Source organism: Alnus glutinosa, chromosome 6, assembly GCF_958979055.1.
Source record: "Alnus glutinosa chromosome 6, dhAlnGlut1.1, whole genome shotgun sequence".
NCBI lineage: Eukaryota > Viridiplantae > Streptophyta > Magnoliopsida > Fagales > Betulaceae > Alnus > Alnus glutinosa.
In genome coordinates, this window is record NC_084891.1 from 10611094 (window position 1) to 10624837 (window position 13744).

Here is a 13744-nt window from a genome sequence, read left to right on the forward strand (position 1 = left end):
CCCGACCAACCATATATCCGAGTAGTAATTACCGACATAGCATATAATTCCGACCAACCATATCTTCCCAAGTGTATAACCCGAGTGAGGAATAATAATTCCCCAACAGCATGCCACAATTAAACATAACTCATAACTCATAACTCAAATTTAACTCTAGACAACCCATTAATACTTGAATATCACAAGTATCCACTACACTACCCATGGCAACCCATAGAAATCTAGGGTTTCCCCCTTTCGTTACCCATTAACTTTTTCAAACCACCCATAGAGAAACTTTACAATTTACAATAAAAAATCCTACATTTACACAACTTCACAAAAGTTAGGGTTTGACTCTTACCTTAATCCAATAGTGAAATCAAAGTTTTGCATTAATAAATTTCTACCCGTAGTTTGGGTAATGATTAGAACTCCTTTAAGCACAAAAGTACTAAAGGAATTTGAGGGATTAAGTATAAACCCCATAAATGAATCCAAAATAAAGAAAAATATACCTCAAACCAATCGGTGAAAAATAATTTTTAACTCCAAGGATCACGTTGTCGGTGTCAGATTTGGCTTTTGAAAACTCCCTTGAATCAATACCTAAGATTTTGGCTCAAACCATAGGTGAGGGAAGAGAGAAAACCAGAAGAGAGAGGAGATAAATGAGGCTGAAATCGCGTGTTGGGTATTTATGTCATAGCGACTCGTCCGGACAAGTAAGCACTCGTACGAACAAGTTAGTGAATTCGTCAGCAACTCGTGCGAACGAGAATGTGGACGAGTCTCACGGACTAGACCTTAGTTGAAATGCGTCCGACCGACCATTGCGAAAGAGATGTTCTATTCTAACCTCATCTGCAATACATACTGACGAGTGTAGCAAGTGAGCAACACTAGGCAACTCGGATGCAGTTTGTACGACAGAGGAATGCAGACTAAGCATGCTGCCCTCAACTCGTACGAACGAGATTGTGGATGATCAACTGGTTCACCACACCAACAGCGGGAAAAGGATGAATTATGCGAACAATCCCACTCAGAAAAATTTCCCACTTTTCTTCTTAAATCCCATTTCACTTTTAACAACATGGGTCAGTTTTAACCAATCTAATTAGTTTTAAGTGTTTTTGTTAGGCATTGCAACCGACAGCCCCTTTAAGAAAGGCCACCCACCAAAAATAACTAGGGAGACCGACGGCCTATGAGACAAGGGCGTACTAGGCCAATGAACTATGATCAGAACCCGCAAGGAGACATTTTGGAAGTTGTTTTTTTTTTTTTGAATGATCAGTGGGCTAAAGGCGTCAATCAATGGCCTCTTACCCGTTAACTTCCTTTCATATCATGTGACTAATTGTTAGTCTTCAATTGTTTCAAAAAAAATATTCTAACAGTGAACCAGCTTGTATCTAGTTTAAGCCAACCGGAGAGGATCCAGATCCATTAGAAACAGCCCTAAAGTTAGCTCTTAAAATTAATGATACAAAATTTTAAGAATTTTTATAGAGTTAACTCAAAAATTCCAGAGTTTTCTTTACGTATTTGTTTAAAAAAAATATTAGATACTACATTTTTATTCTACAATTATCTTACAATGTTAATATGGTAATCCAAATAAACCTTTTGAATATTAATTGTAACTTATAAATAATATAAAAATAGTTATAAAAAAAAAAAAATAATTTCTATCTTTAGTTTATTTTTTAATATTATTTTTTAATCACTCCTCTACCGCCTCTTCCCACCGCTCCACAAGAGTCGGACAACACTTCCAAGTTCCAACACGGAATCGAACGTAGAGCGAGGCATCGAAAGAAGAGTAAATATGTATAAATTGTGAGGGCAAACGAGGCAACCTGTAAAATATCCGACCCGAATCGAACAAGAGGGTAAAAGTTTACGCGATCTGCCTGCCATTGTACTCCTACGTGAGCTAAGAACGAAGGTTGAAGGATATGGCAACCAACGTTAGAGAAGCCCGAAGAAAGAAGATCATGGACCGAGGAGCCGACCGTTTAGCCCTCATAGCGGGTCGGATCCAAACCCTCCCTCCTCATGACGAGAATACAACAAGCTCAGCCTCAGACCCATCATCCCAGCCTTTGATTTCCAATGATCGGGATCTCCAACCTCAGGTCTCTAATCAAACCACTGGTACCCCCTCTCTCTCTTTCTCTCTATATTTATTTGTTTGTTTTGGGGGAAAACTTTTCTGGGTAAAACGTTTTCTGGAGAAAGCAGATTGATTGCATTCTGCAAGTTTAGTAAAAGGGCTGTAGAATTATGATTTCATCCAGAAAGAGGATCTTGAGGTTTATGATGATATTTCCTTGCGCGATACGTGTCGCGTATAAAGACTTTTTTTCTTTTTTTCTTAAGATCAAAAGGTTTCATTTGATTTGTTGTTCTTGGTATTAATGGTATAAGTATGATGTTGTAACTGACTCGCATGCTGTCCTACGCACTGTTAATTACTTAATTGATAGATTCACATGTGATACCCACATGAACGATTTGGATGGACGTTTTAATGTCCTTATATCACTAGCGGCAGATACCCTTATACGTGGTTCTTTTTCCTAAATATAAGGACAATCTAAAAGAAAAACTACCAAAAAAATACCTGCAGCAGATTCCCTAAAAGTTCTCTAAACCATTGGGTAGCTACAGTGTTATCAAATGCATTAGGTAGCTACAGTGTGATCAAATGCATTAGGCAGCATATTTCTCAAAAGTTCCCTAAACCATTGGATTGGATAGCACTGTAGCTACCCAATGGATTATTATAATCCTAAAACATACACACGGCCTCTCTCCTCTTTCCTCCCAAGTTTTCCAATCGCCTCCCTTTCTTCCTCCTCTTGCAGCACTCCCATCTCCCTCTCCCTCATGCCTCTCTCTCTCTCTCTCTCTCTCTCTCTCTCTAGAAAAACTACTGGAAACAACCAACATAAATACAACCAAACCCAACAAACTAACTAGAACTCCCTCAATGAACACTTCATTCTTTTTGATGTTCTCTTTCACATGAAGATACTTGATGTCAATATACTTACTTCTGCTTCCATTTTTATTATTCTTAAAGAAGAATATTCCAGCACGATTATCGCTGAAGATCTTTTTTTGATAAGTAATAATGCAACTTTGTTAAAAAAAGCGTAAGGCGCCCTTATGTACACAAGCAGTATATAATAGAGCTATTACAAACCCAGAACCCAAAAACAGCAAATCGATTATCGCAGAAGATCTTGATTGGTCTTGCTATAAAATCGACAATTTTGAGATCACCAACAAAATTTCTCCACCATATTGCCTATGTAGTGATTTCATAACACACAATAAATTATGCCTTCATTGTAGATGTAGCAACTATAGTTTGTTTGTTATTTCTCTAGGGTATAGCTCCTCCAATAAGAAGAAAGATATACCCGAAGTAGATTTTCTACTATCTACACATCTAGCGAAATCTAAATCTGAATATCCAACCACCTCCAAATAGTTAGTGTGTTTGCATGCCAAATTGTCTTCCTTGGTTCCTTGCAAATACCGCATGACTTTCTTTGCAGCTTTCCAATGTTCCAATCCTGGGTTGCTTTTAGGAGTGAGCATATACCCGAAAACCCGCCCCGCCCCGCATGCCCCGCCCCGCCCCGCCCCTAAAATCGCGGATTTTAGGGGTTTTTTTGCGGGTGCGGGTTGGTTTTTAACCAACCCGCACGGGGCGGGGCGGGGCGCGGGTTAAATTATTTTTTTTGCCCGGATCCCCGCCCCGCCCCGCCCCGCCCCGCCCCATGTACATTAAGAAAAAAACAAAAAACAAAAAACCCTAATATTAACCTAAAGCAGTAAAGCGCCGCCCCCTCTATTTTGTTTTCTTTTCTTCCATTTTCTTCCCAGACCCTCTCCCCCATCTTCCAGATCTGCTTCTTCTTCTGCTTATTTCTCTTGAGCATAGCAATTCCTACATCGGATCGGCTTCTGCTTTTCTTCCTCAGGAAATGGGTACGCATCCTTTCCTTATTATTGTCATTTTAGGGTTTCTTTCCATCCTCAAAATTTTGATTATTGTCGTAGTTTTAGTACTACTTCTGCTAAAACTACCAATAGTGGTAGAGATATTGTGGAAAGCCCCAATCAGTTCTTGAAATCTGTGGGAAATTGATGCAGATCTGGAAGCTTATTTTCAACTGGGGAAGAGGACGTGGGGTGGCAAACAGCCAAACAGACATCATTTCTTTTTGTCTTTGTTTTTAGGTGGCCATTATGCCTCTCAGATTACATTCCTTTGCTTCATTTTCAGCTTTTATCGTCTTAATATTTCTTGCTTTGGCAAAAAAGTAGATAAACAACTGTTATGATTTTCTTCAACTGCTGGGGATTTTGTTGTGAGTCTTCTGAAGAAAATGTTGTGCCTTCAGCCCTTCACTTGTTCATCCCCGCGGGGATCCCCGCATACCCGCGGATCCCCGCCCCGTTCATCCCCACCCCGAGCCCACCCGCCCCGCACGGTTGCTGAGAATTTTTCGCGGGGCGCGGGTTCCCTTTGGGGAACCCGCAGGCCTGCGGGGCGGGGGCAAAAAAAGCCAATCCCCGCCCCCCCCCCCGCCCCATGCTCACCCCTAGTTGCTTTGATATCGACCCATCATTCCAACTGCCATTGCAATGTCAGGTATAGTGCAGACATGTGCATACAATAGACTACCGACTGCATATGCATATAGAATATTTTTCATCTGCTCTTGTTCCAATGCATTTCGAGGAAATTGATCATTACTGAATTTGACCCCTTTAATGATAGGTGCTATAGAAGTTGAACAGTTCTTCAGTCTGAATCTCTCTTAAACCTTTTCAATGTAGGCCTTTTGAGACAATTTTAATATTCTTTGTTTTTTGTCTTTGTGAATCTTTATGCCAATAATATAAGATGCTTCACCCAAATTCTTCATTTCAAAATTTTGAGTGAGGAACTGTTTGGTTTCGTGTAGCAAACCTAAATCATTACTTGTAAGCAAAATATCATCTTCCTTCATGGCATTTAACCATAATGTGGAGTGTTCTCCACTCATGGCTTGTGAAAAAGAATTTGGATTATCCTTAGGCCCAATGTTAAAATCAGACTCTTGGAGCTATACAACATAATCACTAGGGATTGTTGGTCTACTTATCCTAGAGGATCTTCTTAATCCTACTTCCTCTACATTTAGAGGAGGGTGAGTAGGTTTATTCTGAACTTGTTCCTCATCAGTTTACCGTTCTGAAATTGATTGTAGTTTAAGGTAATCAGTTTGGATTTCCTTGAGTATAATCAAACGTTTTTTTTAGATAAATGAGCTTTAGTCAGCTCTTGTGCTTCCTCCAATTCAATCTTTTGAGGATAAGCACTCTCACTATGTTCAGAATCCTCTAAAATTTTTGCATTTATTGACTAAATAATTCTAGTACTATGAGAAGGATAGTAAAACCTAAATCCTTTGGAATTTATTGCATAACCAATAAAATGACCGATGGTTGTCCTTAGGTCTAATTTCTTCATATTTGGATTGTAAATCCTCACTTCAGCAGGACAACCCCATATGCGTAAGTGATTTAAATTTGGTTTCCATCCATTCCATAATTCAAAAGGTGTCTTAGGGACGGCTTTGGATAGGACCTGGTTTAATACATACACATTAGTTTTTAAGACTTCACTCCATAGAAATAAAGGTAGTTCAGAATTACTAAGCATGCTCCTAACTATGTCCATAAGTGTGTGATTCCTTCTTTCTGCTACGGCATTTTGTTGTGGTGTGTTAGGCATTGTGTATTGAGCAACAATGCCTTCTTGTTCAAGAAATTGCGTAAATGAACCTATCATTTGTTCATTTTTTGTGTACCTTCCATAGTACTCCCTGCCTCTATTAGATCTTAAGATCTTGATTTCTTTTCTTTTTGTTTCTCTACTTCTACCTTATAGGACTTGAAAGTATTTAGTGCTTTAGCTTTATCATTTAGAAAATAGAGATACATATACCGTGTATGGTCATCAATAAAGAACATAAAACATCTTTGACTATTTAAGCAGGGAGTAGGGAAAGGTCCACAAATATCTGTGTATGATTTCAAGAATCTCATAACTCCTTTTGGCACTTTTAGTGGTCTTGTTGGTATGCTTTCCCTTTATGCAATCAACACAAGTACCAAAATTAGTAAAGTCAAGAGTTTTAAAAACTCTATCATTTACTAATCTTTTGATTCTCTCTATAGAGATATGTCCCAATCTCTTGTGCCATAACAAAGCGGAGTTCTTATTCATAAGGCTCATCTCTGTGCCAACATTAGTATGCAATGATAAATTGTTGTTTTCAAAGTTGGGATCTAGATCAATTTTGAATAAACCATCAATTTTGATTCCACCACCAATAAAATTTTTACCTTTAAAAATACTAAAGGTAGAGCTTATGAATAAAAAATCAAAACCAATAATATCCAATTTAGAAACTGAAATCAAGTTTCTAGAAAAATGTGGAATGAAAAATACATTTTCCAGATCCAAGAACATATCTAGTTTTCAAAATTAATCTAAAAGTCTCAACTGCCTCCACATGTGAAAATAATTTATTTCCTGAGTAGACTTGTTGTTCATTGCTTGCTGGTTTTCTTGTGTTAAGAAAACCCTGTATTGTATTAACAATATGGATTGTAGAACTAGACTCCATCCACCATGTTTACAAAGAGCCTCAACAAAAAAAGATTCATGACATACTAGAGATATGATATTACCTTTCTTTTCGAGCTATCTTTGATACTTTTGGCAATCCTTGTTCATATGCCCATTTTTCTTATAAAAGAAACAAGTATCCTTATTGTCATATTTCTTGATTGACAACTTGTTTTCTTTCTTGAAGTGTGGGGCACTTTTGCATCCTTGGTCTTTCCTTTATCATGAGTAGCCACAAAGTGAACACTTTGTGGCTTCTCATGCCTTAACCTCTCCTCCTCTTGAATACGCATGGTCAGAATTCATTTACTGACCATTTATCCTTATGTGTATTATAGGATATTTTAAAATGAGTATATTCAAAAGTGAGAGAGTTCGGATGAAATGCACCAAAAATGACTCAGATATATCAACCTCTAGGGACTTTAGTTGAGCAAACATGTCCCTCATTTCCGTAATGTTAGGGGTGAAAACCCGGAGTCGGTTTCCGGTTATTGGCTAAAACCAGCAATTGACTCCGGGTAGCCAATTGGCCAAAATTGCTAACCGGCTCTGATAACTGGGTAGCCAGTTAACCGAGTTTGTAATAATCGGCAATTAACCAGTTACCCCGGTTGGTACCCGGTTATTCGGACCAGGTACTCAAATTTTAGAAGCAAGTCATATTTTTAAATGTCTCTGTTTAAATTATCAACATTGAGGATAAGTAATTAAATTTATGGAACTTGACTTGGCGCTCCATGTGGACGAAATCACCTGCCCTTACGGACATAGATACGCCACAAGAGATTGCAAAGCATGAACGGTGAGAGCGATTTAATCGCTTTAAGTCTCATGTTTCTAGAGGTTGATATATCCGAGTCATTTTTGGTTCATTTCATCTTGAACTCTCTCCCTTCTGAATATACTCATTTTAAAATATCCTATGACACACATAAGGATAAATGGTTAACAACTGAACTCAGTAAATGAACTTCTAACCATGCATGTTCAAGAGGAGGAGAGGTTAAAGCATGAGAAGCCACAAATTGAACACTTTGTGGCTACTCATGATAAATGAAAGACCAAGAGAGGCAAAAGTGCCTCACACTTCAAGAAAGAAAACAAGTTAGCAATCAAGAAATATGACAATAAGGATACTTGTTTCTTCTGCAAGAAAAATGAGCATATGAAGAAGGATTGCCAAAAGTATCAAAGATGGCTCAAAAAGAAAGGTAATATCATATCTCTAGTATGTCATGAATCTCTTTTTTTTTTTTTTTTTTTTTTTTTTTTAAGCTCCTTGTGATACGTGGTGGATTGATTCTGGTTCTACAATCCATATTGTTAATACAATGCAGAGTTTTTTCAACATAAGAAAACCAGCAAGCAATGAACAACGGGTCTACTTAGGAAATAAATTGTTTTCACATGTGGAGGCAGTTGAGACTTTTAGATTAATTTTGAAAACTGGATATATTTTTGGATCTGGATAATGTATTTTTCATTCCACATTTTTCTAGAAACTTGATTTCAGTTTCTAAATTGGATATTATTAGTTTTTATTTTTTATTCATAAACTCTACCTTTAGTATTTTTAAAAGTGAAAATTTTATTGGTGGTGGAATCAAAATTGATGGTTTAGTTAAAATTGATCTAGATCCCAACTTTGAAAACAACAATTTATCATTGCATATTAATGTTGGCACAAAGTGGAGCCTTATGAATGAGAACTCTACTTTGTTATGGCACAGGAGATTGTAACATATTTCCACAGAAAATCAAAAGATTAGTAAATGATGGAATTTTAAAAACTATTGATTTTACTAATTTTGGTACTTGCGTGGTTTGCATAAATGGAAAGCAAGCCAACAAGATCATTAAAGGTGTCAAAAGAAGTTCTGAGATTCTTAAAATCATACACATAGATGTCTGTGGACCTTTCCCTATTCCTTACCTGAATGGTCAAAGATATTTTATATTTTTTATTGATAACCATACACATTATATGTATCTCTATTTTCTAAATGATAAGGCTGAAGTACTAAATGCTTTCAAGACCTATAAGGTAGAAGTAGAGAAACAAAAGGAAAAGAAAATCAAGATCGTAAGATTTGATAGAGGCGGAGAGTACTGTGGAAGGTACACAAAAAATGGACAAATGATAGGTCTGTTTTTGCAATTTCTTGAAGAATAAGGTATTGTTGCTCAATACACAATGCTTGACACACCACAACAAAATGGTGTAGCACAAAGAAGGAATCACACACTTATAGACATGGTTCGGAGCATGCTTAGTAATTCTGAGCTGCCTTTATTTCTATGGAGTGAAGCCTTAAAAACTGCTGTGTATGTATTAAACCGGGTCCCATCTAAGGTTGTCCCTAAGATGCCTTTTGAATTATAGAATGAATGGAAACCAAGTGTAAATCACTTACACATATGGGGTTGTCCTGTTGAAGGAAGGATTTGGGTGAAGCCTCTTATGTTATTGGTATAGAGATTCACATGGACAGAAAACAAAGAATGTTATTGGCATAGAGATTCATTGAAAAGGTTTTAAAAAGATTCAGACTGAAGAACTGTTCGGCTTCTATAGCACCTATCATTAAAGGGGATAAATTCAGTAATGATCAATGTTCCTAAAATGCATTGAAACAAGAGCAAATGAAGAATGTTCCATATGCATCTGCAGTTGGCAATCTGTACTAGACCTGACATTTCAATGGCAGTTGTATGCACAGGACTGCACTAGACCTGACATTCCAATGGCAGTTGGAATGCTGGGTTGATATCAAAGCAACCTAATATTAGAACATTGGAAAGTCATACAGTGTTTGCAAGGAACCAAGGACTACAGTTTGACATACAGACATACTGACCATTTGGAGGTGGTTGGATATTTATATTTCGCTGGATGTGTAAATAGTAGGAAATCTACTTCATGGTATATCTTTCTTCTTGCTGGAGGGGCTATATCCTGGAGAAGCAACAAACAAACTATAGTTGCTGCATCTACAATGAAGGCAAAATTTATTGTAGGCTATGAAGCCACTACACAGTCACTATGGTTGAGGAATTTTGTTGGTTGTCTCAGAATTGTCAATTCTATAACAAGACCAATCAAGATCTTTTGCGATAATCGTTTTGCTATTTTTGGGTTCTGGGTTTTTTAGAGTTCTATTGTATATTGTTTGTGTACGTAGGGATGCCTTACGCTTTTTTTTTTTTTTTTTTTTAATAAAATTGCATTATTACTTATTAAAAAAATATCTGCGATAATCGTATTGCAATATTTTTCTTTAAGAATAATAAAAGTGGAAACAAAAGTAAGTATATCGGCATCAAGTATCTTCATGTGAGAGAGAACATCAAAATGAATGAAGTGTTCATTGAGCATATCAATACTAAATTGATGATTGCGGATTCTATGACTAAGGGTTTACCAGTAAAATTGTTCAAAAGTCATATGGGGCTCATTGATTCATTTTGTATCTAGTTCTTTCTAATTAGTTTTAATAAGACCAACTTATTACTTATCAAAAAAAATTAGTCTATAGTTTTTGTTATAAAGTGTTGTGCGCATTTGTTATCTTATTCATGAGGATAAAATTAAATTAGGACCTGAATAACTTATGAGAAGTTTATTCATAAAGTCCGATTGCCCATATACTACTCATTTATGGAATATGATATATGTAATGCATGGCAGGACGGCTTATTATGTCAAGTTTTACCACAATGATTCATGTAAAGTATTCTTTGTGTGAGTATGAAGATTTTATAAATAGTTGGAACAAATAAAGTAATGGTCATATTGTAGAATCGAACGTCATAAGAAATTATGTGTCATAAGGGCCAAATGAGAGAATGTATGAAATTCCATACATGTCCCTATGACACATCAGTAATTATGGTAATATGACTTATTCCATTCAGATTGATTCATGGGAATCCATCTATGAAATTATGCTGATTTTACTCCTTGACGGGAGGAGAAAAATCAGTCATCAACTTAATCAGTTTTGATTGAGAGGGTCCTTGATCTACCTATAAATAAGAGTTCCGTATAACCATCTATTGGCACTGGTAGACATAGGTTAGAGGAACCTTTTTAAATTTCTTCTTTTAGACTCTCTGATTCTTGCTAACAAGGTTTCTTCACTCTGCTTGAGCAAAGCATGGCTAGAGGTATTTATAGAATCAATCATTCTGCTGCTTATTTACATTGTTAATTTAGCATTTGATTTATATTGCTAACACTCTCGTTTCCCATTCTCCGGTAGAACAACTACTTGAAACCAACATAAATACAACCAAACACAACAAACTAACTAGAACGCCCTGTACAAACAACAACAATCCTCAATCTTATAAGAAGAGCCAAAAACCAAACAAAATCGCTACAACCCAAACAAACAAATAAATTCAGAGCAGATACCACTCGGCCAAGAAAACCCGCAATCAGCCCAAAAGAAGACAAAGACGAGAGCCTTATGTTGATGGGGGCACTTCGATCGGATGCGAGTATCCAATCCCGCTAGAGAGATGAGAAAAAGAAGATAGAGGAGACAGAAGAGAAGAGAAGATTTTTCTGGAATAAAGGGAAAAAAAATGGTAAAAATAAAAGTAAAAAATATTGTTTTAATGATATGGAGAAGATTAAGAGAATCTATTGTGGTTTGTATTTAGATAGGAAATTAAAAAAAAAAATGATTTTGTTCCCTAAATTTAGAGAAAATCATTGGATGTCTGCTGCTAGTGCTCTTATGACATTTTAATGGCTCTAGGTAACTTTACCCAAAATTGTCTAAATACTCTTCATCAAGTTCTCATCTTTGAGAATTTGTTCAAAATTGAATGCTAGAAATGTTATGACATAAATAGGATTTTTAGTATGTGTGGGGTGTTTTACTGGATGGACGCTTGATATGGTGGACTTTGGGTTTTTCTTCATGTTTGCATGTCCATATCGAAACCATGTAAATACATGTGATGTTTATGTGGGGTGCATTTGAAGGATTTTTATGGTTCTTTTGAGTTCTGTTCACATCTAAAGTTATGGCAGTTAGGGGTGGGTACTATACCTATACGATTTTGGATAGGCTTCTAGTTAGGTTACAAATTCATGCCTAAGTGAATGAGCGCGGCGAAACAAGGATCATAGGACACAAATATAGAGCAGTAGTCAATTAGCTTGCCTAGAGCTCTAAACGGACTAAATTTTTGGCGGCTGTTTTGGATATGGTATCTAGTTTCAAATGACTGAGTTCTTGGAAATAGCGTAACAGTACGCAAGTTTGTATCTTTCCCAAATCTTTCCAAATGAAATATAATGAACCAAATGCACAGATTAAGATGTCATGCTTTTACTTCTCTTTGACGTTGATAGTTTTCTTCAGTAAATTATTGCTAAGTTTGGTCATGGAAACCTGAAGGGTAAACTCTATTGTCTCAGCTTCACCTAACTGGATGGACCCGAAGAGCCACGGTGCAGTGGCTCTTCTCTGACTTGTTTGTTTTTTGTGAAGTTCTGCTATTCTGTGTAAATGGAATTTGAAAAATGATTATTTATCACTCCATGCTTATGGGTCCTATGTTCTGCAGTTTCTCCTCATGGTGAGGATGAAGCACCTGGTTCTTTGTTGCTGGAGCCTGATCCCATCACTAATGCCAGTCAGACTAATGCTTATGATGGTGGAAGCAATTTACCACCTCCCTTGCACAAATCTGAGACGAGCATTGAAGCCTTAAGAACCCCTGCTTCAGAGGTCATTTGCAAAGTACAGTCACCTCTGGTCTCATCAATTGATCAAAATTCATCTGCTTCTACTTTGGGCTCAGAACAACATCTACAGCAACAAGTACAGCGACATAGATTTTTTACTCCAAATCAAATAAGTTCTGCCATTGCAGCATCGGAGAATATCCGTCTTTTGTCTTCTGCAACTGTAGCCCTTATAGTTATATTATCATATCTAGGTTTTCCTTTACTAGGTACCTACATCATAAAGAGCATAATAAGCTTTAGGCCTCTCTATCTACTTTTGCTAACCAATGTGACGGCTGTGCTTGCACAACTTCTTTTTGGTAAACAAAGAGGTTTTCAAAGGGCTGCCAGAGATGAAAATGAAACTACTCAACTTAATGGAGGATATGGTTGGGCTGAACAAGTAAGCCGGACTTTGGAGACAGGTCTGGTGATGCAGAAGGCATTTGATGCCGTGTTCATGGATTGCAGTGTCTATGCAGTAACTGTAATATGTGGCCTCTCCCTCGCACATCTATTGCGCTAATCAGCTGGTATAGTTTTGTTTGTTTATTTTGGTTTCTACCAATTGATATCATTGTATGAATTCATCCTAGCTAAAATTGGCCAACCTTTCCTTGAACAATTTCTCTTTTGTACACAAGTCTCATTCTGTTTACTTGCCCGTTGCGATTCTTTTCGTGTATGAATTCATCTTTAGAGAATAAAGATATAGGTTCGCACACTGTTTTTAGGACAACGGATTATACTTGGTAAACTTGATGCTGAAGTTATTGGAGCCTAGTGTTTTGCATGCCGATCTGATGTTCATTTATGGGGCATTAGGAAATCATATATGAAGTCAGTGTTTTCTTAACTGAATTGTTGTGCATTTGATATTAGAGTATCATCTTTACTTGGTCTTTATGGTAGTCCTATGAGGTTTAAGGTTCGAATCTCCTTGGGTGCAAACAATACATTGGGGCCAACTCGCTAACGAAGCTGGAGTATTACCCGATCCATGTGGAATGGGCACTTTACACGGGTTCGAGGTTTAGCTGGTAGGGGTGGGTTTACAAAGTTACCCTACCTTGAAAGGGTTCTCTTATGGGTGAGACAACTGCAACCTAGCCCTTTGATTGCATAAGCTAATCGCAAAAGCACACATCAAATTTACTGAATGAGTATTTTTCACACATTACATAGTTGGCTAATTTTGCTAATTTGGTTCAGTGTTCCATCTGGCTGGTATTTGAAATTTTGTGCATGCTATCTCGCCATTACATTAAGGGTCAGAGCAAAATTCTATCTGAACGGGGAGTAAAGGC

At 37.1% G+C, this 13744-nt stretch overlaps 1 protein-coding gene across 1 annotated transcript; it reads left to right on the forward strand.

Annotated features, from left to right (window-relative positions):
• Nucleotides 1–1774: 1774 nt before the first annotated feature.
• On the forward strand, nucleotides 1775–13062 carry LOC133872019 (uncharacterized). The gene is made up of 2 exons (XM_062309524.1): nucleotides 1775–2145; nucleotides 12275–13062. The coding sequence occupies exons 1-2, from the start codon at nucleotides 1947–1949 to the stop codon at nucleotides 12961–12963; spliced, it is 888 nt and encodes a 295-aa protein (XP_062165508.1). The 5' UTR covers nucleotides 1775–1946; the 3' UTR covers nucleotides 12964–13062.
• Nucleotides 13063–13744: the final 682 nt, after the last annotated feature.